The sequence below is a fragment of the Mirounga leonina genome, unplaced genomic scaffold (genome assembly GCF_011800145.1).
Source record: "Mirounga leonina isolate KUSES-001 unplaced genomic scaffold, KU_Mleo_1.0 Mir_166, whole genome shotgun sequence".
Taxonomy (NCBI): domain Eukaryota; kingdom Metazoa; phylum Chordata; class Mammalia; order Carnivora; family Phocidae; genus Mirounga; species Mirounga leonina.
In genome coordinates, this window is record NW_023270418.1 from 32,988,130 (window position 1) to 33,013,290 (window position 25,161).

The 25,161-nt window shown below is 63.2% G+C and overlaps 4 protein-coding genes across 12 annotated transcripts; 2 read left to right on the top strand and 2 right to left on the bottom strand.

Moving 5' to 3' along the window:
* Nucleotides 1–250: 250 nt before the first annotated feature.
* On the top strand, nucleotides 251–9,784 carry CARNS1 (carnosine synthase 1). Of its 4 annotated transcripts, XM_035013392.1 has the most exons (10): nucleotides 257–299; nucleotides 669–695; nucleotides 2,047–2,320; nucleotides 3,135–3,224; nucleotides 3,484–3,971; nucleotides 4,171–4,345; nucleotides 4,437–4,522; nucleotides 5,228–5,459; nucleotides 5,570–5,850; nucleotides 7,584–9,784. In XM_035013392.1, the coding sequence occupies exons 2-10, from the start codon at nucleotides 693–695 to the stop codon at nucleotides 8,808–8,810; spliced, it is 2,856 nt and encodes a 951-aa protein (XP_034869283.1). In that variant the 5' UTR covers nucleotides 257–299; nucleotides 669–692; the 3' UTR covers nucleotides 8,811–9,784. The 4 variants fall into 4 exon arrangements, with proteins under 4 accessions (XP_034869285.1, XP_034869286.1, XP_034869283.1 ...); XM_035013394.1 differs by lacking the exon at nucleotides 2,047–2,320 and having other exon boundaries at nucleotides 251–299; XM_035013393.1 differs by lacking the exon at nucleotides 3,135–3,224.
* A 1,135-nt stretch (nucleotides 9,785–10,919) lies between these two features.
* RPS6KB2 (ribosomal protein S6 kinase B2) lies at nucleotides 10,920–16,513 on the top strand. Of its 6 annotated transcripts, none has more exons than XM_035013397.1 (15): nucleotides 10,920–11,053; nucleotides 11,380–11,420; nucleotides 11,518–11,638; nucleotides 11,921–11,989; nucleotides 12,485–12,632; nucleotides 13,674–13,731; nucleotides 13,835–13,935; nucleotides 14,069–14,159; nucleotides 14,244–14,334; nucleotides 14,467–14,574; nucleotides 15,158–15,220; nucleotides 15,362–15,439; nucleotides 15,529–15,636; nucleotides 15,749–15,861; nucleotides 16,090–16,513. In XM_035013397.1, exons 1-15 carry the CDS (start codon nucleotides 10,982–10,984, stop codon nucleotides 16,277–16,279), a joined length of 1,452 nt encoding a protein of 483 aa, XP_034869288.1. In that variant the 5' UTR covers nucleotides 10,920–10,981; the 3' UTR covers nucleotides 16,280–16,513. The 6 variants fall into 6 exon arrangements, 4 of the variants coding, with proteins under 4 accessions (XP_034869288.1, XP_034869289.1, XP_034869290.1 ...); XM_035013398.1 differs by having other exon boundaries at nucleotides 15,532–15,636; XM_035013399.1 differs by lacking the exon at nucleotides 15,749–15,861 and having other exon boundaries at nucleotides 16,090–16,375.
* A 109-nt stretch (nucleotides 16,514–16,622) lies between these two features.
* PTPRCAP (protein tyrosine phosphatase receptor type C associated protein) lies at nucleotides 16,623–18,817 on the bottom strand. Its single transcript, XM_035013402.1, has 2 exons — nucleotides 18,703–18,817; nucleotides 16,623–17,459 (listed from the first exon to the last, which is right to left on the bottom strand). The coding sequence occupies exons 1-2, from the start codon at nucleotides 18,703–18,705 to the stop codon at nucleotides 16,839–16,841; spliced, it is 624 nt and encodes a 207-aa protein (XP_034869293.1). The 5' UTR covers nucleotides 18,706–18,817; the 3' UTR covers nucleotides 16,623–16,838.
* A 388-nt stretch (nucleotides 18,818–19,205) lies between these two features.
* Nucleotides 19,206–24,446, bottom strand: CORO1B (coronin 1B). Its single transcript, XM_035013401.1, has 11 exons — nucleotides 24,353–24,446; nucleotides 23,376–23,578; nucleotides 23,015–23,137; nucleotides 22,806–22,935; nucleotides 22,451–22,632; nucleotides 22,244–22,363; nucleotides 21,509–21,613; nucleotides 21,282–21,427; nucleotides 20,967–21,024; nucleotides 19,830–20,108; nucleotides 19,206–19,682 (listed from the first exon to the last, which is right to left on the bottom strand). Exons 2-11 carry the CDS (start codon nucleotides 23,574–23,576, stop codon nucleotides 19,557–19,559), a joined length of 1,470 nt encoding a protein of 489 aa, XP_034869292.1. The 5' UTR covers nucleotides 23,577–23,578; nucleotides 24,353–24,446; the 3' UTR covers nucleotides 19,206–19,556.
* Nucleotides 24,447–25,161: the final 715 nt, after the last annotated feature.

Consider the following 25,161-nt stretch of genomic DNA (forward strand, 5'->3'; position numbering starts at 1 on the left):
TTCCCTCACCGCAGCCCTGTGGCTGTGACCCTCTGTTCCACTTGGTCGGTCTCTCTCCCTGGCCCCACCCTGGAGCCCAGGTGTCGGGCTGGGGGGCGGGTGTCCGGACGCGGGCGGCGGGGCGGCGGGGGGGGGGTGCCGGCTGGGGCCCCGCGCCGCCCCCGCCCCGCAATGGGCATGTCCCGGTCGCTTCTATATAAAGCGGAGCCGCCCGCTCCCGCTGTGCCGCCGCCGCCGCCGCCGAGCCCCGGCCGCTCCGCGCCGCCCGCCTGCCCCGCCGAGCCGCTGCGGCCCTCCAGGTACCCCGGCTCCTGCCCGCGCCCCGGGGAGAGCCAGGGAGGGGGGCTGCGGGGCCAGGGGTCGCGGGGACCCAGCGCGCCCCCCGCTGGAAGGGCGGGGTGCTAGGACCCCAGCGCTGCCTGGCGCAACCCGCGAGGCGTGAGCTGGGGGGCGGGGGAGGGGTGTCAGGACCCCTGGGGTCCCGGCGGCAGAAATCCCACCGCCTCCTTGGGTGGGGGTGGGGCAGCCGTGGACACCTGTCAGGGACAGGACACAGGCGCCTTGGGGGCCACCTCTCCACCCCTGAGTCTGAGGGGCTGGGCAGTGGGGTACAGACCCGGCTGCCCTGACTCCCTCCTTTGTCTCTTTCCCTCCGTCTCTGCCATCAGTCTCTCAGCCGCTGCACCTGTAAGATGGTGAGTCTCCTCTGCTCCTTCCCCCAAAAGGCCCAAGCCCCTGGCCAGAGGGAGGGCCCAGAGGGCAGGGTTTGGCACCCAAAAGCCTCACCCTGGGGGCTCCCCTGTGCAGACAGCTCAGACCTATGACCAGCGGCCCGCACTGTGGTTGACTCTCCGCTCCGGGTGACATGGGACAAGCAGCTGCTGTGTGCCAGGCACTTCCTCTCTCCCCCACCAGCTCCGGGGATGGGCACTGTTGGTCCCCTTTGGCATTCATTCATTCTGCAACATTCACTGAGCCCCTACTATGCATCTGACACCATTCCCGGTTTGGGGACATAGCAATGCATGAACAGTCTGGGCTCTCAGGGAACACACACCTTCTTCTTCTTTTTGGAACATACACACCTTCTAAGAGAAGGCACGAGGCTCAGAATTTGGAACTGGTCAGCCTGGAGTCCAGCCCAGATCTCAAGCGCAGGCCTGCCCTCCCGGCCACAGCACACTGGCTTCCCATGACTGAAACCTCACCGGCCTCCTGGGGTGGGACAGGGCAGGTGCCAGGCCCCCACAAGGCCCAAAGAAACCTTGTAACTTACCTAAGGTAGCCCACCCAGGCTGTCCCCCGGAGGACAGGCCCACCTCTGTCCCCACCTGTGGTCACAAAGAGCCTCTGAGCTGCCTCATGTGGGAGTCAGCCAGCCTCAGAGAGGGGCAGGGGTGTAAAATTTCATCCAAAGAAAGCATTTCCATGACTCAGAACATCTGAAAAAAGGGCACGGGCTTTTTCCCCTACCAATGCCTAGCACAGGGCTGGGCACACAGTAGGTCCTCAAGGCCTACTTAGGTGGCAGTGGAAAGATTCACCTACACATTTAGGTCTCAGCAGAGCTCCATGATGGTGGTAGATAGGTTACCAAGGCCAGAGAGAAATGAGCAGCTCAAGTGATTGCTTGGTTCGTTCGTTCATTTATCCTCAATCAACGTTTATTGAGCAGCTATGGTGTGCTAGAACTGCTTCGATGAACAAAACAGACCAAAACCTCTGGTCCTGAGAACGAAGCTAGGGCAGACCTTGGCGTGGGATGGGGGGGGGGGGGGGGGGGGCAGGGGCCCCCCCAGCCGCACATTGCTTTCTACGCCCCCCCCCCCAGAGCACTGCACTTATGTTTTACAAACCACCTCTACCTACATGTCCCTGGTGACAGGCCTTCATCCCCTAGCCCAACTCCATCCCCTCCTGGTTCCTAGGACAGTGTCTGCCCTGAACATAACCCAAGGTTAGGGGTGTGGAGGGCTTATACCCTTGGGTGACTTAATGTGCCCTTTGCCCACTCTGCCCAAGACCCACCACTTCTGCCCCTCTCAGCTCTCCCTGGATCCGCTGGGTCCCAAGTGGGACTGCCCCCTGGGCTCCAAGGACCTGGAGGAAGAGGAGGGCCCATGGGGAGGAGGCTCTGGCCTGCCGCCCCCAGGCTGCTTCCCTGGCTCCTGGCACCAGGACGTGGGCCTGGACTGCAAGGGCTCCCTCGAGGGGGCGGAGGCCCGGGCCTGGACTGTCTACTACTATAGCCTCCTGCAGAGCTGTCTGCAGCAAGCCGGCCTTCCGGAGACCCAGGACCGCAGCCAGGTCCCCCGCACAGGTGCCCAAGGGCTCCAGGGAGGGGGGAGCCCTGGGGGGGAGGGGGGCACCCCCAGCCCAGCCTGCTTCCCATCCCTGTCAAGGTCAGCCCCTTCCCCCAGGCTCTGGCTGGATCTGGAGCCAGGGAGGCAAGGCCAGTCAACCTCCGGCAGACGAGCATTGTTTCAAAGGGCATCTGGCACCAGTAAAGTCAGAGATCAAGGCTTCCCTCCTGTCCCCAGAAGACCGAGCCGTGGGATTTGTCATCCATGTTCTGTGGAGCCAGAGCTTCTATAGACGTGTCTTGGGAGCTGCTGTGGAAGCAGCTAACAGTTGGGACCCAAAACTCCTTCCCTATTTTATCTGTTTTATTTTTATTTATTAATTTTTACGTCTGTTTTAAAGATTGGGTGGCCACAAAGGTTTTGTGTGGACAGAAGGTTCACAGCCAGAATACATGAAAATCACAGACTGGGAAACTGAGGCACAGGGACTCCCCCCCCACCGCACTGCATGGGGGCCACGGGTCACAGAGAAAGTCAGTGTCAAAGCCCAGGCTAGAACCCAGCTCTCCAGTCACTCAGCCTGCAGTACCTCCCAGGCTAGCTGCAGAGAGGAGGGAGCAGCCTCACCGGGCGGGATGGGCAGGCAGTTTCCCTTTCCCTTTCCAGCGTCTTCTTGTCCTCTCTACCCTTCTCATCCCACACTGGCAAGGACCTGGGGGCCCCTGGGGGGGGGAGGGCGGGGCTATGGGCAGGGAAGGGTAGGCAGAAAGATAGCAGGGGGAGTCCCTATTGAGCTTGGCAATGTTCTCCCCACCCCCACCCCACCCCCAGGCTGCCCTGGTGCGGAGGTGACCTTATGCGTTCTGGGATCCCCCAGCACCTTTCTGTCTGTGCTGCTGGAGGGTGGGGTCCAGAGCCCGGGTGAGTATGTGCCCAAGTTCCCCCGCCCGCTCCTACAGAAAGGGCAGCCCTGCCCTGGCCCGGCCACATCCCGAAATACCCACTGACTCTGGCAAGTGCCTGCATTCTGCTGGGCCGGCTGCCATGCTCTGAGTGGGGGTGGGTTCTGGGAGCAGCTGCCCCCCACTACCCAGGGCCCCGGGCTGGAGGCGAAGGACATGGGGGCATTAAGCCTTCCCCGGCCTTCCCTGGCCAGCAACCCTCCTCCTTCTGCCCACAGGAAACATGCTCCTCTGCCTGTCCCCTACTTGGCTGACGAAGGTGCCGGCACTTGGGCAGCCGGGCGAGGCGGTCCTGCTGGTGTCCAAGGCTGTGAGCTTCCACCCAGGGGGCCTGACATTCCTGGATGACTTTGTCCCCCCACGCCGAGCCACCTACTTCCTGGCGGGCCTGGGGCTGGGACCTGGCCGGGGTCGAGAGGCAGCTGAACTTGCCCGTGACCTGACCTGTCCCACCGGAGCCTCGGCTGAGCTGGCCCGGCTGCTGGAGGACAGGCTGCTGACAAGGCGACTGCTGGCTCAGCACGGAGGTGTGGCTGTACCAGCTACCCTTGCTTTCACCTATAAGCCCCCGGCACTGCTGCGGGGGTGGGAGGCCAGCCCGGGCCTACGGCTGGTGGAGCTGAGTGGCAAAGAGGACCAGCAGACACTGGTGAAGGAGGAAGTAGGGGCCTTTCTGCACTCCGGGGCCCTGGCTGATGCCCTGCAGGTAACAGGCTCCTGCCTCCGAGGACCCATGCACGGTTACCCAGTCCTGCTGGGCAGTTGTCCCCAACTTGGAGCCCTCCTGCTGGCGTCTCTCTCTGGGGCAATCCCCTCCCTTCTTACCTCCGTTTACACATCGGATCCTACGGTACCCCACAGGTCCATGGCGTGGTAAGGAGACCCCCTTCCCCTCCCTGCTGCAGGTGGCCGTGAAGCTCAGTGGCTGGCGCTGGCGGGGGCGGCAGGCACTGCGTGTTTACCCTCGAGTGGAGCTGAGCACAGTGGTGGACACGGTGCTGGCGTTGCTGGAGAAACTGGAGGAGGAGGAGAGTGTCCTGGTGGAGGCTGTGTGCCCGCCTGCCCGGCTACCCTTCCCAGGTGAGAGCCACCTGGGCCAGCCGGGAGTGGGAGCTTGGCTCGCCCTCCTGGCTGCTCTGTGCCGGGCTCAGGCCTCCCCGTCCTTCCCCAGGCAGCCCCCCACCTGGCCCTGAGCTGGCTGTGCGCATCTGTGCTGTGGTATGTCGGACACAGGGTGACAGGCCCCTGCTGAGCAAGGTGAGCGTGGCCCAGGTTTAGGTCCTGGCCCTGTCGCCACACCCCAGCCCAGCCCTAATGAACTGCTGAGGGCCCCGGGCAGAGAGAAGGCATAATCTTTGGGGGGGAATCCTGGTGGCCTCTAGGAGGACTCCTGGGTCTGACGCTTTTTCCCCTCCCTTTCCACCCTTCCTGCCTCAGGAGCTCTGCCTGGTACGGGGTACCAGGGCCCAGGGCTGAATCCTCTTACCCACAGAAGAGGCTGACCCAGGGTCTCTGAACTGCCAGTGTCTGGAGTCCTTTAGGAGGGGCCTCCAAGCGGGGAACTCAAGGCAGCTTGAGGACCCTCCTGGGAACACAGCTCTGAGCCAACCTGAGGGACAGTCTGTCAACCCTGCCCTCGTGGAGGTCTAGGGTGGCAGAGGCCCCAGGGCCTGCAGGAGCTAGGAGCAAGCGTGCTTGGAGCCTTCAAGGAGCAGAGACCCCGCTGGGCCTGGAAGCCTGGGTAGAATCCCCTTAGGGTCTAAGGACCAGAGGGGCAGTGGCGGGGGAAAGTGGTTTGTGCAGCGGAAGTCACAGAGGAGGACTGGGCTACTTGAATGGCTAGTAAGAGGTCTGGCCTGGACCTCGGCACCAGGGTAGGTGTTCAGGGGAAGGGTGTGGGGGGTGGTATTAGTCCTGGGACGGCTCCTCCTGGGCCAACACCCTCAGCCACACCCTGCCCAGGTGGTGTGCAGCGTGGGCCGTGAGGACCGGCCTCTGCGGCACCAGAGCTCCTTGCCACAGACGCTGGAGGCGGCACTGGCCCGGTGCGGCCTGGGTGAGGCGGGACAGGTGGCGGTCGTGCGACGGCGCGTCAAGGCGGCGGCCGAGGCCGCGCTGGCCGCCGTGCTGGCCCTGGAGGCCGGCCTGAGCGCTGAGCAGCGCGGGGGGCGCCGGGCCCGCACGGACTTCCTCGGTGAGTGCGCACGGCCCGGGCGGGGGTCGGGGCCCGGGGCCCGGGGGCCGGGGGCGAGGCCGAGGGCAGCCCGCGCTGAGCCCGCGCCCCCCGCCCCCCGCCCGGCCCAGGCGTGGACTTCGCGCTGACGGTGGAAGGCCGCGTGCTGACCCCCGTGGCCCTGGAGCTGAACAGCGGCCTGTGTCTGGAGGCGTGCGGCGCGCTCGAGGGGCTGTGGGCCGCGCAGCGCCCGCGGTCGGCGGCCGAGGACGCGGCGGCCGCGCCGCTCGTGGAGACCATGCTGCGGCGGTCCGCGCACTGCCTCGTGGAGGGCAAGCAGCTGCTGCTGATCGGCGCCGGCGGCGTCAGCAAGAAGTTCGTGTGGGAGGCGGCGCGCGACTACGGGCTCAAGGTGGGCGGGGCGCGGGGCGGGGCGCGGGGCGGGGCGCGGGCGGGGCCGGTCCGAAGTCCCGGCCCCTGTGGTGGAGGCGGCAACCTGGGCGCCCGGGCGCGGAGAGCTTCGGGGCCGGGCCAGCACCGCTGGGGGCGGAGCCTGCGCTGGGCGTGCCCGCTGGGGGCTCTAGAGCCCAGGAGTAGGGGTGGGGCCCGCTGCCCCACCGGGGTTAGAAATTTAAACTTTTTGTATTTACTTATTTGAGAGAGAGCGAGAGTGAGAGAGCACAAGCGGGGGTGGGGAGGCGGCAGCAGAGGGAAAGGGAGAAGCAGGGTCCCTGCTGAGCAAGGAGCCCAGTGCGGGGCTGGATCCCAGGACCCCGAGATCATGACCTGAGCAGAAGGCAGAGGCTTAACTGACTGAGCCACCCAGGCACCCCAGAAGTCTAAACTCTTTTTGGCCTCTGGCCGAATTCTGTTTCAGCGAGGTGAAAGAGGACCTCGGGAAGGGCACAGAGCCCCCTCCAGGGCAAAAAGAGCCCAGCGCAGATGGGCTGGAGGGGCGGGGGCGTCATTCAGGGTTAGTACCAGAACCAGGACCTTGAATGCCAGGCTAAGGAGCCTGGCCTATCCTGCAGGAAGGGCAGGCCCTTCGAGGTTGAATTCCTGAGGGCACGAGTAGGGTGCTGGAGAGCAGCTTACAGGTCCCGAATCAAGGTCACAGCAGTGGCCTCACATTAAAGAATCTGGAGCCATCCATGCAGGCAGAGTAGGCATTCTTTTCTTTTCTTTTTTTTTAAGATTTTATTTATTTATTTGACAGAGACAGGCGAGAGGGAACACAAGTAAGGGGAGTGGGAGAGAGAGAAGCTCTATCCCAGGACCCTGGGATCATGACCTGAGCCGGAGGCAGACGCTTAACGACTGAGCCACCCAGCCTCCCCCAGAGTAGGCATTCTTATCCCCCATTGAACAGATAAGAAAACAGAGGCCAGGTTCTTCCTGGCTCTAATCTACCACAATGGTCTCCTCTCCCCTCTTCTACAGTACCACACCCCCTTGGGAATCCACCCCTCCAGCCATTCCTATGCCTCTTCACTCCCTGCCTTGCACATTGTGCTCTCCACTTGGAACGTCTTTCTACTCCTCATGCCGCCAAGTGTTACAGTGCTCACAGCCACGCTCCCCTGTCTCTTCAGGAGCAGCCTCTGCCCGGGGAACCAGCTGCTTTGTGTCTGTGTTCCCCCAGCGGGCAGTGAGATTTGGGGCACAGGGCCCCACTGGATTCCTCCGTGGGCACCCCTGGGGTCAGAACTCTTTGGGTGAATGACGACCAAGAGCATGATGCCCAAAGACACCAGGCCACCTGTCCCTACCCCCAACCTGGTGGTTCCCCTACAAACTGTGATCAGAGTGAGAATGAGCCCACCAGCCCTCTCTCTTTGCTCCAGCCCCTCCTGCCCAGATCACACCCTTTCCCTTGTGCCGCCATCTTTCCTCTGGCTGAGTTTTACTCAGCTCCCAGCCTAAGCATTGCCTCCTTTCGGCTGCCTTCCCTCCCCTCCAGGCTGGGTTAGATGTGCCAGTTCTGCACCTTCCATTTAGTCAATCATCAACAAATATTTTTTGAGCCCCTAGAACTGGTGAGTCGGTCTCCGCTGAGGGCCAAAACCATGTTCTAGGCCCCATCCAATCTCCCCAGTGTCCAGCACAGGCTGACCTGGGTGTGTTGTGCTCTGGTGCTTTCTGCAGCTGCACCTGGTGGAGTCGGACCCCAACCACTTTGCATCCCAACTGGTGCAGACTTTCATCCACTTTGATGTGACGGAGCACCGGCGGGATGAAGAGAATGCACGGTTGCTGGCGGAACTGGTGCGGGCCCGTGGCCTGCAGCTGGATGGCTGCTTCTCCTACTGGGATGACTGCCTAGTGCTCACGGCCTTGCTCTGCCAGGAGCTGGGGCTGCCCTGCAGCCCCCCAGCTGCCATGCGCTTGGCCAAGCAGAAGAGCTGCACCCAGCTGCACCTGTTGCGCTGCCATGGCCCACCCTGGCCTGCGCCCTCCCTCCACGCTGTGCCCTGCTGCCCGCTGGAGAGTGAGGCCGATGTGGAGAAGGCCGTCCACCAGGTGCCCCTGCCAGGTGTCATGAAACTGGAGTTCGGGGCAGGCGCAGTGGGTGTGCGGCTGGTGGAGGACGCGCCACAGTGCCACGAACACTTTTCCCAGATCGCCCGCGACCTGCAGGGGGAGGCCGACCACCCCGGCATTGGGCTGGGCTGGGGCAACGCCATGCTGCTGATGGAGTTCATTGAGGGCACCGAGCACGATGTGGACCTGGTGTTGTTTGGTGGGCGACTGCTGGCTGCCTTCGTGTCCGACAACGGCCCCACGAGGCTGCCCGGCTTCACGGAGACGGCAGCCTGCATGCCCACTGGGCTGGCACCCGAGCAGGAGGCCCAGCTGGTGCAGGCAGCCTTCCGCTGTTGCCTGGGCTGTGGGCTGCTGGATGGGGTGTTCAACGTGGAGCTCAAGCTGACTGGGGCTGGGCCGAAGCTCATCGAGATCAACCCTCGCATGGGCGGCTTCTACCTGAGAGACTGGATCCTGGAGCTCTATGGTGTGGACCTGCTGCTGGCAGCAGCTATGGTGGCCTGCGGCCTGCGGCCTGCCTTGCCCACCCACCCACGTGCCCGTGGCCACCTGGTGGGGGTCATGTGCCTGGTGTCCCAGCACTTGCAGGTGCTGAGTTCCACCGCCAGCCGTGAGACCCTGCAGGCTCTTCATGACCAGGGCCTGCTGCGCCTCAATTGGCTGGAGGAGGTCCTGGTGCCGGGCGAATACGAGGAGCCCTACTGCAGTGTGGCGTGTGCTGGGTCCAGCCCGGCTGAGGCTCGCCTCCGCCTGCTGGGCCTCTGCCAGGGTCTGGGCATCGATGGGCCCCACTACCCTGTTGCCCACTTCCTGTCCCACTTCAAATAGTGCCTCTCTTCCTGGACACCTGCCCCAACCCTGGCCTGGCCCCCCCAAGGCCTCAGGTCTGTTCCAGAATAACAGGGCATTTTGACACGAAGGCCTCCTGAGCTTGAGGGCCACAAAAAAAGTATCTGGGGGGGGGGGGCCCACTGGCCCCTCTTGCTGTCAGTCCAGCACAGGCCCCAGTCCTGCCCCACGAGTCTAGCCATGGAGAAACAGCAACAGCTGCGTGCATACACACAAGCACACGCACGCGCGCGCACGCACACACTGCAGGGAGGCGGGAGTGGGCCCAAACTCAGCCCCTCTTTGTCATCCCTCCAGGTCTGTCTCTCCTCCTGCAGCCTACAGGAAGAGAGAAGCTGGCTGGCCCCTGGCCTTGGACAAATCCCACAAAAGCCTGAGATGAAACGCCCTGTCTTCTTACTCTTAACCCTCATTTAACAAATTCCAGGATATTTCTAGAGCCCGCTGACAACTTTTGGCAGTGCCCTGCTTGCCTCATTTGGCCTGAGCAGTAGAATCAGGTGCCCTGGGGTCAGCAGGAACCATCTCCTCTCCAGGCAGACACTATTGCCCCATTCTACAGATGAGGAAACAGGCTCAGAGAGGAACAACCATTGCCTCAAGGTCACACCACAGTAGCTGGGGGGTCAAGGGACAAGATACAGGGTCCAGGTTTCCACTTTTACTAAGTCTTATGTGCCCGCTCAGCTTCTAAACCCCACTCACCTCCCTGCCCTCATTCATATGTGACCTTAAGACAAGTGAACGCCCCCTCCCATGCAGCACACACCTTCTCCACCAAGCTTTGGTGCTTTGGCCTCTGGCATAACTAACCGGCATTGGCAGAGGAGAGTCTACACTCCCTTCCTGATTCAGGGGAGTCTGCTTCAATAACTCTGCCCCTGTGCAGCGCAGGACCTGGGGCTCGCTCCACAAGCATCCCTCTCCAAATAAAGGCTTATGAACTAATGAAAGGTCTGGCATGTGGTTCTTGCAACTTGGACAATACCCCTCAGGCTCAGCTAGATGGGAGTTGGGGATGGGAGGAGGGAGAGGTGGCTAGGGGACACCTGTAGCATCTGGAGCTAAGGATAAAACACTCTACTGGCCAGGCCTCTGTGTTGGAGGGGCCTGCCATGGTCACTCACAACGGGACCCAAACCTGAGGGTCCCTGGAGGGTGGAATTGCAACCAGAGGGCCACATCCAACTAAACAACCCTCTTCCAGCCTGGAGACTCCTGAGTTCTGTCCAGCTGAGTTCATATTTAGCCTTCCCATCCAACTGGAATGCACATCCAGACAGCCTCCAACAGTCAGAACTCATCCAAGACCTAGTGTGGCCCAAATTCACCCCTACAGAGCTCCAGGCAACGAGAATCCATGCCCAAATCTAAATCACAGACCAGGTTTTGTGTATTCATTCATTCATTCATTCATTATTTTAACGAAGTTTTATTACGTGCCTATTCTGTATCAGATAGCAAAATTACTAAATGTACTTAAATTGGCAACGAAGCAAACTCCAGCACAAACCCATATTTACGGGTGTTATCAGTGAGAGCCAAACCCTTTCTGGCAAGAACCTGGCAAAAAAGCCCAGCCTGACCTGAGCGTGGGGCAGTCACCCCGTAAGTGTTCTGATTTGCAGGGTCCTTGAGGCAGGTGTCACGTTAGGGAGACTGTGATGCAGCCGCCTCTCGGGCGAACAGAGAGACGCGACCTGCCTTTCGCGGCCCCGCCACCCAGCCAGCGCACAGCTTAAACCGGGCTGGGGATTAAATTTACACACATACCCGCACGTGCTTCTGCCCCATCCAAACTCAAACTCTCCCCAGAACCAAGATGAGCGCCGTCTAGGCTTCCCTTGTCCGGTGCCACCCCCGGGGAGCAGTGCTGCGAAGACTGAGGGTCCCGTCAAAGAGTGTTAGACCGGCTTTGGCAGCCCGGCACTCTGGGACTACAGTTCCCGAGAGGCCTTGCGCCGGGCGCCATCTTTTCGCCCCGCCAGACTAAGGGGCCGGCTGGAGGGAGGGAGGAGCCTCATGCGTCATCGGCGCGCGGGGCCGCGGTCGCGGAGTGATAACGTGCAACCCCCCCCGCCCCGCCCCCCGGGCTGTCAGTCTGAGCGCGGCCAAGCACGGGCCGAGGGGCCCGCCGGGCCGGCGCCGCTATGGCGGCCGTGTTTGACCTGGACCTGGAGACGGAGGAAGGCAGCGAGGGCGAGCCAGAGTTGAGCCCCTCGGTGAGTGGTCCTCCCGGGCGCGGCTCGATCCCGGAGCCGATCCCATCCTCCAGGCGGTGGACTCGCCCTGGCTTCCCCCAGCCAGAGCGTCTCTGAGCCCGGCCCCTGTTAAGCTCTGACCCACCCTCACTCGCCCCGATCTGTCTTCCAGGCCCCAGCCCTTACCCTGGTTCTCCCTTTTCTGCCCCGGACCTCTCCTCCCCATTGCTGGCCCATCGCCCGCCAGCTCCCATTCCTGACCCCCTCCTCTCCTGGGCCAAGCAGTCCAGCTTGAGGGGGAGGGATCCCGGTGCCTTCCTTGGCTCTTACCCCTCGGTTTCTCACAGGACGTGTGTCCCCTTGCCGAGTCGAGGGCGGCTGGCCTGGAGTGAGTGAGGGTTGTGTTGGGGGAGGAGGGTATGGGCTGGGGAGGGAGACGTGGGGAGTACTGGAGCCTTGCCCCCATTAACTTCTTGTGTTAATAGGCCTGTGGGACACTGTGAGGAGGTGGAGCTGACTGAGACCAGTGTGAACCTAGGCCCTGAGCGCATCGGGCCCCACTGCTTTGAGCTGCTGCGTGTGCTGGGCAAGGGGGGCTATGGCAAGGTACTGGCCTTCCTTCCTCACTGGTCTCCCTGCCTCAGTCTTGCCGCAGCAAAGGGTCTCAAAACAAATTAGACTTGTAAATCAGCTGAGCCTCCATAGAACGCTGAGGTAAAAACATAAAGCAGGGAAAGGCCGATCCTCTCAGAATCAGACTTGACATCTTTACTGCCCCACCCTTGGGTGGGCCTAGGCCTCTGGGTCTCAATGCCAGAGCTTCAGGGTGGAGCTTTTTGAAGACAGGATGTGGAGAGGGAGGTTGATCCTGTCTCCCCTGCCCTACAGGTGTTCCAAGTGCGAAAGGTGCAGGGCACCAACTTGGGCAAAATATATGCCATGAAAGTCCTGAGGAAGGTGAGTCATTTGTTCAGCCAACAAATCCTTGCTCGGTGGCTGCCGTCCTCCATGCACTACTCCAGGCTTCCGGAAGACAGTAGTGAACATGATGGAGGAGATGGCCCCTGTCTCGGGCATTGGCTGGTTTATTGTCAGTTGTGGTTGTGTTGTTTCGCAGTAATTCCCAACCGTGGGCAATATTGCCTCTACATTCTTGAGTCACGACTAAATAGGGGTGCTACTGGCATTCAGTGGGTGGAGGCCAGGGCTGCTGCTAAACATCCTACGATGTACAAGACAGCACCCACAGCAAAGGATTATCTGCCTGAAATGTCATTAGTGGCAAAGCAGAGAGGTACCTCTAGAGGAGAAATCAGTCCTTGAGAAGGATGATCACTGGTAGCGGAATTATGGAGAAATAGAATGGAGCGATAAAGGATGGCAGGAGGGTAATGGCTGGAGGGACTAAAGGCGCCCCGGGTGCCCACCTTCTGATTGATCCCGCCTCTTCAGGCCAAAATTGTGCGCAACGCCAAGGACACAGCACACACGCGGGCTGAACGGAACATTCTAGAGTCAGTGAAGCACCCCTTCATTGTGGAACTGGCCTATGCCTTCCAGACTGGTGGCAAACTCTACCTCATCCTCGAGTGTCTCAGTGGTATGAGCAGGGGCCCAGCCAGGGAACCAGGGCCAGGGAACCAGCCAGGAAGCACTGGGAGCTCTGGGGGAAGCCTGGAGAGATGTGGTGTGTAGAATGGCTAGGGGGCCCCCACGCCCATCCATTCGTGTGTCCATCCGTCCCTTCATTCATTCATTCAGCAAACGTCTGTCCAGCACCTATTTTGTCCCTCACCTGTATTGGGGGTGGACGGGAACGGTGGGAGTTCGTGCAGAAATCCAGTGGCTTGTTTTGTCCATTTCCACTACCCCTTCATGGCCTGTTCCTCTCTCCTGTATGCCCTGTGCCCAGTTGGGTCTCAGATCCCGCTGGTTCATTCTTAGCAGTGTCCTTCATACTCTCCACTCTCCTGAGGGAGGGCAGGGGTCACAGTTGTTCCTAACTGGGCCTGAGGCCTTCAGCTCACCCTCTTCCATGAAAGCCCAGGGTCATCGTCTCACCACGGAATTGGCCCCGACCCTCCTACTCACAATCACACGGCTCTTTGTAACTGCCCCGGTGAAGCCTGGCCTCCTTGGCCTGGTGCTCCCTGTTGGCCGTGAAGCGGTTGGGGCCCACTCGCCACCAGGTCCTGTCTGCACGGATGAGTCCTGTGAGCTCCAGTGCCCGTGTCCATCTCAGCAGCCCCTCGATTCTCACTGTTACCATGGGCTGTGTCCCCTCACGCTGGGAGTCCTTTGCCTCCTCTGTGATATTTTTTGCATTAAGCTCCTGGAGCTGTTGCCTCAGTCTGGCATATTAGAGCACCTGTGTGCATGTCTGTCTCCCCATTAGACTGAGCATCCTGAGGGCAATGGCTGGGTCTCCTCATCTCTGTGTCCCCAGCTTCACCCAGCACAGGGCCAGACACCCGAGTAGGCGTCGGTAGATGTTTGCTGAATTGAATTGAATCCCCACGGCAGCTCTGTGAGGCAGGTAGGGCCGGAATTATGAGTCCCACTCTCCCCAAGAAGAAACCGAGATTCAGAGAGCAAAGATGCTTGTTCCCAGCACACAGCTGCTGACATGTTTGTATCACAGGCGGTGAGCTCTTCACGCATCTGGAGCGAGAGGGCATCTTCCTGGAAGACACGGCCTGGTGGGTGTTCCTTCCTGCCTCTCTGGAGGGGCTCCAGGGATCCCCTTCCCCCAGAGCCCAGTCCCTTGCCTACCCTTGCCTTCACTCTGTCCTGTCTCTGCAGTTTCTACCTGGCAGAGATCACACTGGCCCTGGGCCATCTCCACTCCCAAGGCATCATCTACCGGGACCTCAAACCTGAGAACATCATGCTCAACAGCCAGGGTGCGCATGTGTGCACCCCCGCCCCGCCCAACCCTGTGTAGCTGCATATGTTGGGTTGAAATCTGCAGGGAGGGCTGAGGAGCACCACACAGTAGGCCAGGGCCCTGACCACCCCTTCCAACATCTTCCTCAGGCCACATCAAACTGACAGACTTTGGACTCTGCAAGGAGTCGATCCATGAGGGCGCCGTCACCCATACTTTCTGTGGCACCATTGAGTACATGTAAGCGGCAGCTGGCTGGGACCAGGGGTTGGGAGGACTGCCAGGAAGGGCCCGGCCTGGCTGATGGTTTCCCCTGGCCCCCAGGGCCCCTGAGATTCTGGTACGCAGTGGCCACAACCGGGCGGTGGACTGGTGGAGCCTGGGGGCCCTGATGTATGACATGCTCACTGGATCGGCAAGTCCAGCCTCCTTGGGAGGAGGGGCGGTGGGGAGGGGGGTGGGAGGGGGGTCCTCATCCTGGGCCAGGGCCAGGGCCGGGGCCTGGGGGGAGGCCCGCAAGTCTCCTCTCACCCTCTGCTTTCTCCAGCCACCCTTCACTGCAGAGAACCGGAAGAAAACCATGGACAAGATCATCAAAGGGAAGCTGACGCTGCCCCCCTACCTCACCCCGGATGCCCGGGACCTTGTCAAAAAGGTGGGCTCCTCCAGTGCCTGGCCCAGCCCCCAGTGTCTTCTAGGCCCTGCATGGAATCCTGAGTTTCTCTGGGCTGTGGGACACCCCGGCCTGTGCAGTATGCCTTTGGGATGAAAGAGCACTGGTTTTGGGGTCCAAGACGCTGAGCTTGGGCCTTCACTCTGTTGCAGACCAGCTGATGACCCTGCTGCACACACCCCTAGTCCCAAGTCTTAATCAGTAGAACATTCACGATGAGCTAGCTGCTCTCCCATCGAGAAGGCATTCGCTGGGGGTAAAAGTGGGAGGCGAGGCTTGGAGTTTGGATCCCACTGCAGTGCCCTAGTGCCCCCAGTGACCGGGTGCCTTTGCGGAGGCTTCATGCGGAAGGGCCCGTTAGACCAAACCTTGGAAGGCCTAAGGTTGTCCGTAGGTGGAGACCACACTCTGGAGGCCTTCTCCCCACCACCACACACACACACATACACAGACACACACACACAGCTCACCTTTCCCTGCCCAGGCCAGTCTCCAGGAAATGGAGGAACACATAGTCAGTGCCTCTCCCCCAGACAGACCCTCACCCTCTGCCCTTGTCGCGCAGTTTCTGAAGCGGAATCCTGGCCAACGGATCGGGGGTGGCCCTGGGGATGCTGCTGATGTGCAGGTGGGTCTGGGACCACCAGGAGGGGGCAGGGCTGAGCCCCCAAAGGTGCCAGGGGGCAGGCAAGGCCTTAGGGCAGAGGGAGTTACTGAGGGAGCCAAGGAGGGTGAAATGATGAGATGTTTGGGGGCCCTCTACCCACAGAGGCACCCCTTCTTCCGGCACATTAATTGGGACGACCTCCTGGCTCGCCGCATCGACCCCCCTTTCAGGCCTTCTCTGGTAAGCGGAGGACCCATCAGTCTGGGGGCAGGTGGAGGACCCGTCCTGGATGCCCCCGACCCCTCCTCCCCGCTCGGGTCTACCCACAGCAGTCAGAGGAGGACGTGAGCCAGTTTGACTCCCACTTCACGCGGCAGACGCCAGTGGACAGTCCCGATGATACGGCCCTCAGCGAGAGCGCCAACCAGGCCTTCCTGGTGAGGTCCTGGGGGGCCTGAGGGTTATGGGGGCCCGGGCAGGATTGTGGCTAAGGAGTGGTGGACACTGAGTGTCATCGGCCCTGCCTTCGCCCCCCCCCCACCCCCCCAGGGCTTCACATATGTGGCTCCCTCCGTCCTGGACAGCCTCAAGGAGGGCTTCTCCTTGCAGCCCAAGCTGCGCTCCCCCAGGCGCCTCCACAGCAGCCCCCGGACCCCGGTCAGGTACCACAGGACGGAGGGGAGCGTGTAGCTGAGGCAGGGGTCCGGCCAGGGCTGCCTCTCAGTGCTAGTCTCTGTTTTCCCACCCACAGCTGGGGACCCCTTGTGGTGGGGGCTGCCTGGCTGGGCGCTTGACCTCACAGCCTCTGTGCCTGGGGGTGGGGGTGGGGGGACATCGGCCCTCTGACCCCGGCGCCAGTCTGTGCTGACTCACCTTGGTTTCCCCTGCAGCCCGCTGAAGTTCTCGCCCTTTGAGGGATTCCGGCCCGGCTCTGGCCCACTGGAGCCCTCGGAGCCCCCTCTACCTCCTCTCCTGCCGCCGCCGCCGCCACCGCCACCCTCGAGCACTGCTCCCCTCCCCATCCGACCCCCCTCAGGGACCAAGAAGTCTAAGAGGGGCCGTGGGCGCCCAGGGCGCTAGGAGGATGGGCGGCCATGAGGGCAAGCGGGGCCCTGGGCCAGTCCCAGAGACCTGGAGGTGTGTCTAGGGGTGCAGGAGTGAGTGTGCGTGAGAACGTGTCTCTGTCGGGGGTGGCTGTGGCCCTGAACCATGCCCGCGAAGGGCCACAGGCTCTGGCTGTCAGGGGAGTGGCCTCGCCGCCCAGCTGGCCCGCAGTGGAGCTGTGCCCTTGGAGAATTAAAATACTGAATCATGGCCCTGACCTGGCTCTTCCCTTGGACCTCTGGGGGCAGGATTGGGTTGGGGCTGTGCCAGGAGGAGCCCCTGCTCCGAGATGGGAAGGGTCGCTGCAGGACCACAGAGCCACAGGGCTGGAGGGGTTTTATTTCAGATGACCCCAGGGCCCCAGGGGTGGGCGGCCTTCCTGGTGGGGACAGGGATGCACAGCTTGGGGGACAGAACCGGTGGGGGAGCGATCGTCTGAGACTCTTACATGGGGGGGCGCAGGTGTGGGTGACGCTGGGTCCAGGGCAGCTCGGGACGCACAGGTGCAGTGACGGGGACGGGACGCCACTCTGGCTTACAGTGCGGTAACGTGGAGGCCCCGGCCCCCGGCGGCTTTGGTGCTGTCGTCCCAGGCCGCGCTGCCAGCAAAGGCGTGCAGGTCGCTCAGCAGGGCCTCGGCGCTGCCCCCTGAGCCCGCCGGCCCCTGGCAGCTGAGGCCCAGGCCCCCTTCGCTGTTGCTGTCACGCGCGTCCTCAGCAGGCTCCCGGAGCTGCTGGGGGCCGGGCCCCTGTCCGCCGCGCTGCTCCCCTTGCTGGGACGGTGTCTCCGCCGGGCCGCCCGCCGCCCGGCAGTCCTCCTCCGCGTCCTGCTCGTGCTGCCGCCGCTCCAGGGCCCCGTCGCGCCACTCCGGCTCGGCCCGGGCGCGGAGCCAGCGGCCCGGGGGGCTGGCCCAGAGGAGGCGGCGGGTGTGGCCCCACAGCGCGGCGCCCAGGCGGGCCGGGTGATAGTAGCCCCCCGAGTCCCGGCTGAGGCGGCGCCAGGCCAGCGCCAGGCCGGCGACCAGCAGCAGCAGCACCAGCAGCAGCACGGCCACGGCCACGGCGCTGGAGCTCCCGCTGTCCTTGGCGCCGCTGCCCGAGCCCAGGACCCCTGGCAGGCCCAGCAGTGTCCCGAGCCCTAGGGCACAGGGCAGGTCCTGCGGGGAGACGGGCAGGGGGCGGTCAGGCCAGGTGACCGGCTCCCTGGTTGCCTCTTGGGCAAAGTGGGGACAATCGAGCGGGAAAGCCCACGTCCTACGGGGTCCGCAAGGCCCTGGTCCTTCGAGATGTGGCCCTGGAGCCTCTGACCCCGCCCCCGCCCCCCCTGCCACCCCGGCTGCGCCCTGCATGAGCCTGCGCCTGCCACGGGCCTGCGTGCTGGCTACACCCAGAATGCTCCATCCCCGAGAGCCGCACGGCTGCCGGCTCACCTCGGCCCAAACCGTCCCCGAGAGGCTCTCCGGGAGGCCCAGTCTGACCTGGAGTACTGCCCTGCCTCTCAGCTCTGTGGCCGGCCCGGCCGGGCTCTACTTGGCTCTCCCTCGTACTCCTCACGCAGCCTGCCTTATCTGCCCCACCGGAGCAAGCAGCAAGGAGACGGGGGTCTTCCTGGCTCAAGCACTCATTTCTGGCACACACAGTAGGTGCCCAGTAAACACTGGTCGGACGTGTCAAGACTGACGGGCTGGGGGTGGGGATGGGATGTGGAGGGAGGGAAGGAATCAGCGAGGCTGCTGTTGGGGTTGGCTCTTCCTAAGGCGTGGGAATGGAGGGGCCAACTCTGAGACAACTGTTTACCCTCCACTTGATCAGGTCTCAGGATGGAGGGGGCGTCCCTGACACCCCTCTTCCTCTCCCACCCACAGGACTGCCCCAGCTGCAGCATTTCCGTTCAGCTCCCGTCCCCGGGGCCTCAGGCTTGTAGGGCTCGGGGGCTGGGGGAGGCGGGCGTCGCTACCAGAGGAAGCCTGCGGTTGGAACAAGGCAGGTGGGAGGTGTTGGTGGGGGGAGGGGTGCCGAGATTCAAGCAAGCCTCCCCTTCACCCCGGGCTCTGTTTGCCTAGGCTCCAGGGACGCAGGTAGGTTCTGTGCCCAGGTCCCAGCTCACCAGCAGAACAGGTGAGAGGGTCTGTCAGAGGTTCCTGAAGGGGGGCCGGGCCTGGAGAGGGGTGCTGGGGGGTACACTCTGAGTCCCGGGGAGGCCCACCTCTGAGGCGAAGTAAGAGAAAGGCCCAGCTTCTGCCCCACGCTTGCCCTGGGTCTCCCTTCTCTGCCCTAGGCCAGCTCCTGCTGCTCCTGGGCTCCAATGTGGGGGTCCTCCCTTAGTGCCCAGGGCCCAGACATTCCGGCTCTGACCTCCTGTGGCCCCCACCGTAGGACCCAGCGGGCTCCCGTGCTCACCATCAGTCCGCCGGCCTCGGTGCTTGGGCGCCCGCCACCAGCTCTGGCTGTGTTGAGTGGAAGTGAGCTCTGGCGCGCTCAGCCGCAGCTAGGGGTTACTGGGTGCTTCCGCTTCCTGCCCACGTACCCCACCCGGCCCTCCCTGCCATAGGCCCCTGCTGGGGGCCGCGGGCCTCTCGGGACCACCCTAACCCTTACACTAGGGGGCCTCACAGACCTCTCGCCAGGTGAGGCCGGGGCTGTGGAGCCTGTGGCCAGGCCTCCAAAAGGAGGACCCAGGCACCAGCTCAAAGCAGGATGCAGTCCTGGGCATCCACAGCTCTGTGGCCTCAGTTTCTCTAGCTGGCAGAATTCAGGGAAGCAACGACTTGGCGGGGCGGGGGGGATGCTCATGGCCCCCAAGACCTTCCCCCCATCTGTGATCCCTGTGGGCCGGCCTCATCTGCCCCCAGCATTGCAGACTTCTTTTCCCAGCCCCACCTTTTGCAGAGGGCAAACCTGGCTTTTAGAAAGAGAATTTTATTTGGAATGAAAATATAGAGCTTGTCCCTCCCACTTCCTCCGGGAGGGAGCAGGGAGCTGGGGGGAGATGGTCCCTCAGAGTATAAGTTTGCCTTGATACAAAAATCCTCCACAGTAACAATGACAGCCAGGCGGGGGCTCCAGCCCGGGGCCCACAGGATGGGTTGGGGTGGACTGCCCCTGAACCTGCCCCAGAGGCCCTGGGCAGGGGGCAGGGGGCAGGGGGCAGGAGACAGCCAGCTAGTGGTGTGACTTGCCAGCAGAGGCTGGGTGAGGAGGGAGCTCGGAGGAGGAGGAAGTGGGGGGGAGTGGGATCCCCTGGGCCAGTGGTCCTACGCGTCCCCATTCTCCATGCGGCCGAGCTGCTCCTCCAGGCGACCAATGCGCTCCCCCTGCTCCTTGACCAGCGCCCTCAGCGCCCGCAGCTCCTGCATCACCTCCTCCAGCTTCCCGGCCTCCTGCAGGGACGTGAGGGCACGAGTCAGGGGGTGCGGAGCTGCAGCCCTCCCCCAACCTACCAGGCCAGGGCCTAAGCCCGGGAAGGATTCAGGCGCACGCACAGCAGACTGGGGTGCCGCCTGGGGGGAGCTGGGCGGGGAACGTACCGTGGCTCCCGCGAGGCTTCCGCTGGGGACGGTCGTGTGGATGGACGCAGCAGAGATGGAGGCCCCGGGGCGGGCCGAGCTCGGGGCCGCGGCAGGCCGGCTATCGGATAGTACGTTGCGCCTGCTGACCTTCAGGTCCCGCTGCTTGCTGGGCACGTAGGCCTCCCGCAGGGAGATGAGGATGGGGCTGGCATCCTGCCCGCTCACCCACTCCTCTGCCTCTAGGGCCGCTTCAGGCCCGGCTGTGTCAGGGTACAGATCGTCCTGGAAGAGGTCCGACTGGGCAGGGGGTGGGGGAAGTCTGGATCAGCCGGGGGCCCAGTGGCAGGGTCCTCTTCTCTTGTCTGGACCCTGGGTAGCCACCTCCTCATTGATTTCTCTTGGCCTCCAGGCCTGAACCCTGTCAACCCATCCTCCAATGGCCTGGCCCCAAATAGCCTCTCTAAAGCACAAATCTCTCGTTTCACTTCCTTTCGGGATATGGCCAACAACTCTTCTCAGAAGCCTTCCTAACACTCCTAAGCAGAGGTCAGCCACGTGGCTTCATGGGATTCTGGGAGCCCTGTCTGTGTCCCAGGGACTGTGAACCCCGCCAGCCTCATTCACGGCTCTCCTCCCTGGGATGTGCCTGGCACGCCGAATGGTTCACTCGGTGAACGCTGGCTGGAGAAGAACGAAGCTCGTCCAAGGTTCTTGGCTGGGCATCTGAGGCCAGGCCACACGTGGACTGATCCCCTCTTCATGGGAGTTTCCACCACAGCCAGACTCCCGTCCCTCTCTCTGTTCTTACCTCTGTGCCCTTTGCCTGGCCTTGACCCACCGTTGGCGGGCCCCACCCTAGCCATGCTGTTGGGTCCTGCCTTGCCTGCCACAGGGAGCCCTTCACGGTGGCCTGACATCTGTCTCCTGTGGCTCTTCCAGAGCAGGGCCTCAGCTCACCCTGTCTCACCCCGTCTTATCCCCCGCCTGGCACAGTCCAACGCATGGCGGCAGGCCAAACCCCTGCTGGTGTCTGTCCAGCCCATTGACCATATCCACACTCAACCACGTCCCGTTCACAGGCCTTAGCCCGGTCACCCCCACAGGGCCTGTCCGCTGAGGAAGGGACTGGGTGGGCAGGGGACCAGGTGGCCTCACCTTTCTTGGCACAGTCATGACGATGGGCTCACACTTGCGCTCATGCAGTTTGTAGAACCTGGGAAAGGGGAGGGAGGGACCGTGGGTGGAACCTCCCCCTCACAGGCTCTCCTGGCTCCCCGCACTCTCCACTTCCAGGCCTCACCCTAGCCCCTCCACGGTCGGACCTTGACCCTGGCCCTGCGGTGGGCTGGTTCCCACTCCTCAGCAGCCTCCGAAGGTCTGACCTCTCACCCTGCCCGGCCATGGCTGGGCCTCTGCCGCTGGGGCCAACTCATCCCTCTGCAGCCAGCCACCCGGGGGGGCCCTTCTTACCGGGCGATCTCGCACTTGCTGACCTCCAAGCCCCTCTTAGGCATGCTGCCCATGCCCCTCTGGGGTTCCTTGCTGGTGAATGTGTTCAGGAAGTGGATATAGGGGGGCTCATCTGTGATCTCAAAGTACCGGATGCTGGAATCACCCTGTGGAGTGGGAGGCGGCAGGGGTCAGCACTCAGGCATGCAGCCTTCTTCCCTGCCCCCATCCACCCTGCCTGGCCCCACCTTGCCGCAGACGTAGACCACGCTGGTGTCAGGGTCGTAGAAGGGCAGCAGCGCCCCATTGCTCGAGTCCAGTTCCTGCAGGGCCATGGGTTCCTCAAGGTTTTCCTGGCACATGGGGTGGTGGGCAGTGAGGCCAGGCCAGGACTTTCCTTCCCTCTCCTCACCGTCCCAGCTCATCAGGACTGGCCCCAGGCAGCCTCCCATGCTGGCGGGCACTGTCCCCACCAACGCCAGATGGGTTCTCTCCCCCCTCCTGGATCCCCTCCACTCCCAGGATCCCTCTTCCCTGGCCTAGTCCAGGCCTTTAGTCCCTACCACGTGGGAGTGGAGGGTGCCGGGCAGCAGTACCCCCCGTCTCAGAGGGATCCACGGAGGTCACTATACAGAAGCCACAGGGCTGTGGGACAGAACACTTCAGGAGAAGGGCTGGGAGGCCTCCTGGGGGAGAGGGCCTCGGCACTGGGCCCCGAAGGACAGCCAGATTGGAACAGGCAAGCAAAGGAGGGAAGGGCCTTTCAGTTGGAAGAACAACGTGGGCTAAGGCCTGGAGGAAGCTGGAGGCAGCAGGGGAGGCTGGAGAGCGAGGGACAAGAGTTCCACGTCCCGAGAGCCTCAGCTGCCAGGCTGAGAACCTGCGGCCCACAGGCCTCTCTGGGGTGACTCCCGCCCTCCCTGCCCAGGGTGGGGTCCAAGGCTCAATCAAGCCTGTCCCATCAGCTGGCCATGGCCACTCACCGGGTCCCATAGCGCCAGCTGCCGCTCGCTCATGCGGCTGAAGCCCGTGGTGAACACCTTGCCATCCGCCAGGAAGATGGCCCGCATGGGACGGGCCCCTTCGTGAGCCTTCTCCCTCTCCTGTCCGGGGGACAGAGTGGTCAGTGCGGCACCCGACAGAGCCCCTCGGCCTGCCCACTACCATCCTAGGCCCCCCGGGCCACATACCACCACCAGGGTGCCCCGGCGGGGGTCGATGATGCGCACACTCTTGTCCTTGCAGGCAGAGCAGAAGAGGCTGCCGTTGCGGTTCCAGCTGACGTTGTAGATGAGGTCGGGGTGCAGGCTGTCCAGGCGGTACAACTCCTCCGCCGTGCCCACGTTCCAGATGAGCACCACGTTGTCACAGCCTGCCGGGCAGGGGGCCATCAGCCCACCCTCCGGGGGCCACACCTGGCCCCTTGACCTCTGTGGGCCTCGGCTTTACCACCTGTCAGATGGGCCTGGGAGAGGGTGTGGGTTCCGGGGCTGTGCACAGAGGGGGGCAGGGGGGCTGGGGGCTGGGGGGGGGGGCGGTGCGGACCTGCACTGAGCAGCACGTTGCGGGCGGTCGGGTGCCAAGTGACAATGCCCACCCTCTTGGTGTGTCCCTCCAGCACCGCCACCGGCTCTGTCAGCGGGGACGTGAGCCCGTTCTCCGGGATCTGCCACACCTGCAGGAGGGATGGAGATGCCAGCTGAGGCCTGGAGCCACACCTGCCACCCAGGCGCGGCCGCAGCCCCAAGCCTCACCATGACTGTACAGTCCTCTGAGCCGCTGGCGATGACCTCGTCGTTGTGGGGACACCAATCGATGTCCAGGACGGGTCCCGTGTGTCCGCACACCGTCGGGTAGGCCTTGTCGATGCGGCCCGTCTGCGGGCATGAGAGGGGCGGTCAAGGGTGAGCGGGAAGCGCCTGTTGCCTCTGACCCTGACTCGCTGGCAATAAAAAAAACCTCCATCTGGGCTAACACCTCTTTTAGACAATAAATCTGGGTTATGACACCTGCCCAGCAGTGTGGGCGTGGGCAAGATACGGAAAGTGAGGTGAGCAGAGACCTGGTAGATGTGGCCGAGTCTCCAGTCCTTCCCCCAGCCCTGATGGGGCCCACCTTGCTTAAGGGGAGCACCAGGAAGGCACCCCCACCGCTGGCCTCCACAATCACAGCCAGGAACTTGGGATTGACGGCACAGAAGGTGCTGTCCCAGGTGACACGGGACACTCGAATATCTTCATAGCACTGGTCGTTCTTGACTGGCTGTCCAAACACGTGCCGGAATTTGCTCTGCCGAACCACTTTGCGGAAGGACATGTCTGTAGGATGGAGAGACTTCGATCAGCCCTCACCCATCCCAACAACCCCCAACCCTCCCAGGGCTGCAGGAAGGGAGGCGGGGAGGCTGCAACCCGGTCATGGTAACCCTCTTGACTTTCAGCTTCCCCAGTTACAGAATGGGGTCACAGGGGCAGCCCCCAGCTGCCACCCACCAAGGGGGCATCTGAGGTGGAGCGGGGGGAGTGCACTGACCCAAGGCCCACACTGCTGAGTCCCGAGGGGCTTTGCAGGACCCTACCCAGGCCCCTCCCTGGCTCTGGTATGTGTGGGGGAGGTGGGAGGTGCCGAAGCCTGGGCAAGCTTAGCTCCTCTGTGGGTCCCAGTCAGTTCCAAGCAGACTCCTTCCTGCCCAGGATTTGGAAGTTGGGTGATGGGGAAAGGTCTCCAGTGTGGAGCCGCGCCAGGCCCCAGTTCTGAGCCCCGGGGAATGTGCAGCGCCTGCAGGAATGTGCAGGGAGCTGCAGGGAGCCCCAGGCCAGTCCAGGGGGCCTGGCAGGACTGGGGGGCAGGGGTCTGGATGCCGCTCCCGGCCGCAGACCATCCCAGGGCGCCCTCGGAGCGGGGTCCAAGGTGAACCGTGGGGGGGCGCGGAGAGGCTGGGCGGCCACAGGGAGTTGGGACTGAGGGTGGAGTGCCGCAGGGGGTAAAGGCTCCTCGGACTCGCGACCCCCCACCCCAGCCTCCCGCGGCTCCGCCCCGCAGCCCCGCCCGGTCCCCCGCCCGCGCCCCCAGCTCCGGCCAGCCGCGCTCACCGGGGACGCCGGGGGCTGCGGCACCGGCCTCGGGCGGCTCCGGATCCCGGCCTCTGGGAAGCAGGAAGCGGGAATCAGGAAGTGACAGAAGAGCCGGGGGCAGGGGGCGGGGGGGGCGGGGCGGGGGCTCGCGGGGGCGGGGCCGAGGTCACGCGCGGAGGGGCGGGGCGGGAGACTGCCAGCGGAGCCCCGGAGGCCCCGAGCGCCGGGGCTAGAGGAGCGCAGGGGCGGCGCCTGGGCGAGCCCCGCCCCTCAGGCGCCCGGGTCCCTCCGGGGCGAAGGGGCAGGGAGAGGGGTGGGGGTCGGGCCGGAGGGGCTGTAGGTGCGGGGTGCAGCCCGCCCGCCGACCGCGGCCCCTTCCCGGTCCTGCTCCTCTGGCGGTGCCCTCGAGAGTACCAGGATTGGGTGGAGCCCGCGGTGCCAAGCCCCCATCCCAGTGCATACTTCCGGGTGCCCCAGTCCACCCCTGACTCCAAAATACAGTATCCAGGCTGACAGTCGATATATTCACGTGTCTCTTTTTAAAGGTTAAAAAAGTACACGCTCGTGATGAACAATGTAAATACAACAGGGTGTTTTAAGGGGCGCGTGGAAGGCCCAGCCAACTCATTGTTTCCGATGAACACCCCTGGGGCCTGCTGGGCCTCTTTATTAAAAATAGAAATGGGGACATGCCCCCTGCCAGATCCCAGCCTAGTGGTCTGTCCGCAGATGTCTCCCTCCTAGCTAGCTCCTGGGACAGAAGCCCAGACTGGCCTCCTCAGATCTACCCCATCCCTGTCCGTGTCCCACCCTGGGGGGACTTGGGT

Bases quoted from the DNA above. Each gene is read 5' to 3' on its own strand.
- CORO1B (XM_035013401.1), bottom strand. From the start codon at position 23,576: ATGTCCTTCCGCAAAGTGGTTCGGCAGAGCAAATTCCGGCACGTGTTT. The intron at 21,614-22,243 runs GTGAGTGGCCAT...CCCATGTGCCAG, and splicing joins AGCTGGCGCTATGGGACCCG to GAAAACCTTGAGGAACCCAT. The intron at 21,428-21,508 runs GTGGGGCCAGGC...CCCACTCCACAG, and splicing joins TGGTCTACGTCTGCGGCAAG to GGTGATTCCAGCATCCGGTA.
- RPS6KB2 (XM_035013397.1), top strand. From the start codon at position 10,982: ATGGCGGCCGTGTTTGACCTGGACCTGGAGACGGAGGAAGGCAGCGAG. The intron at 15,221-15,361 runs GTGGGTCTGGGA...CTCTACCCACAG, and splicing joins GGGATGCTGCTGATGTGCAG to AGGCACCCCTTCTTCCGGCA. The intron at 15,862-16,089 runs GTACCACAGGAC...TTTCCCCTGCAG, and splicing joins AGCCCCCGGACCCCGGTCAG to CCCGCTGAAGTTCTCGCCCT.
- CARNS1 (XM_035013392.1), top strand. The intron at 4,346-4,436 runs GTGAGAGCCACC...GTCCTTCCCCAG, and splicing joins TGCCCGGCTACCCTTCCCAG to GCAGCCCCCCACCTGGCCCT. The intron at 4,523-5,227 runs GTGAGCGTGGCC...CACCCTGCCCAG, and splicing joins ACAGGCCCCTGCTGAGCAAG to GTGGTGTGCAGCGTGGGCCG.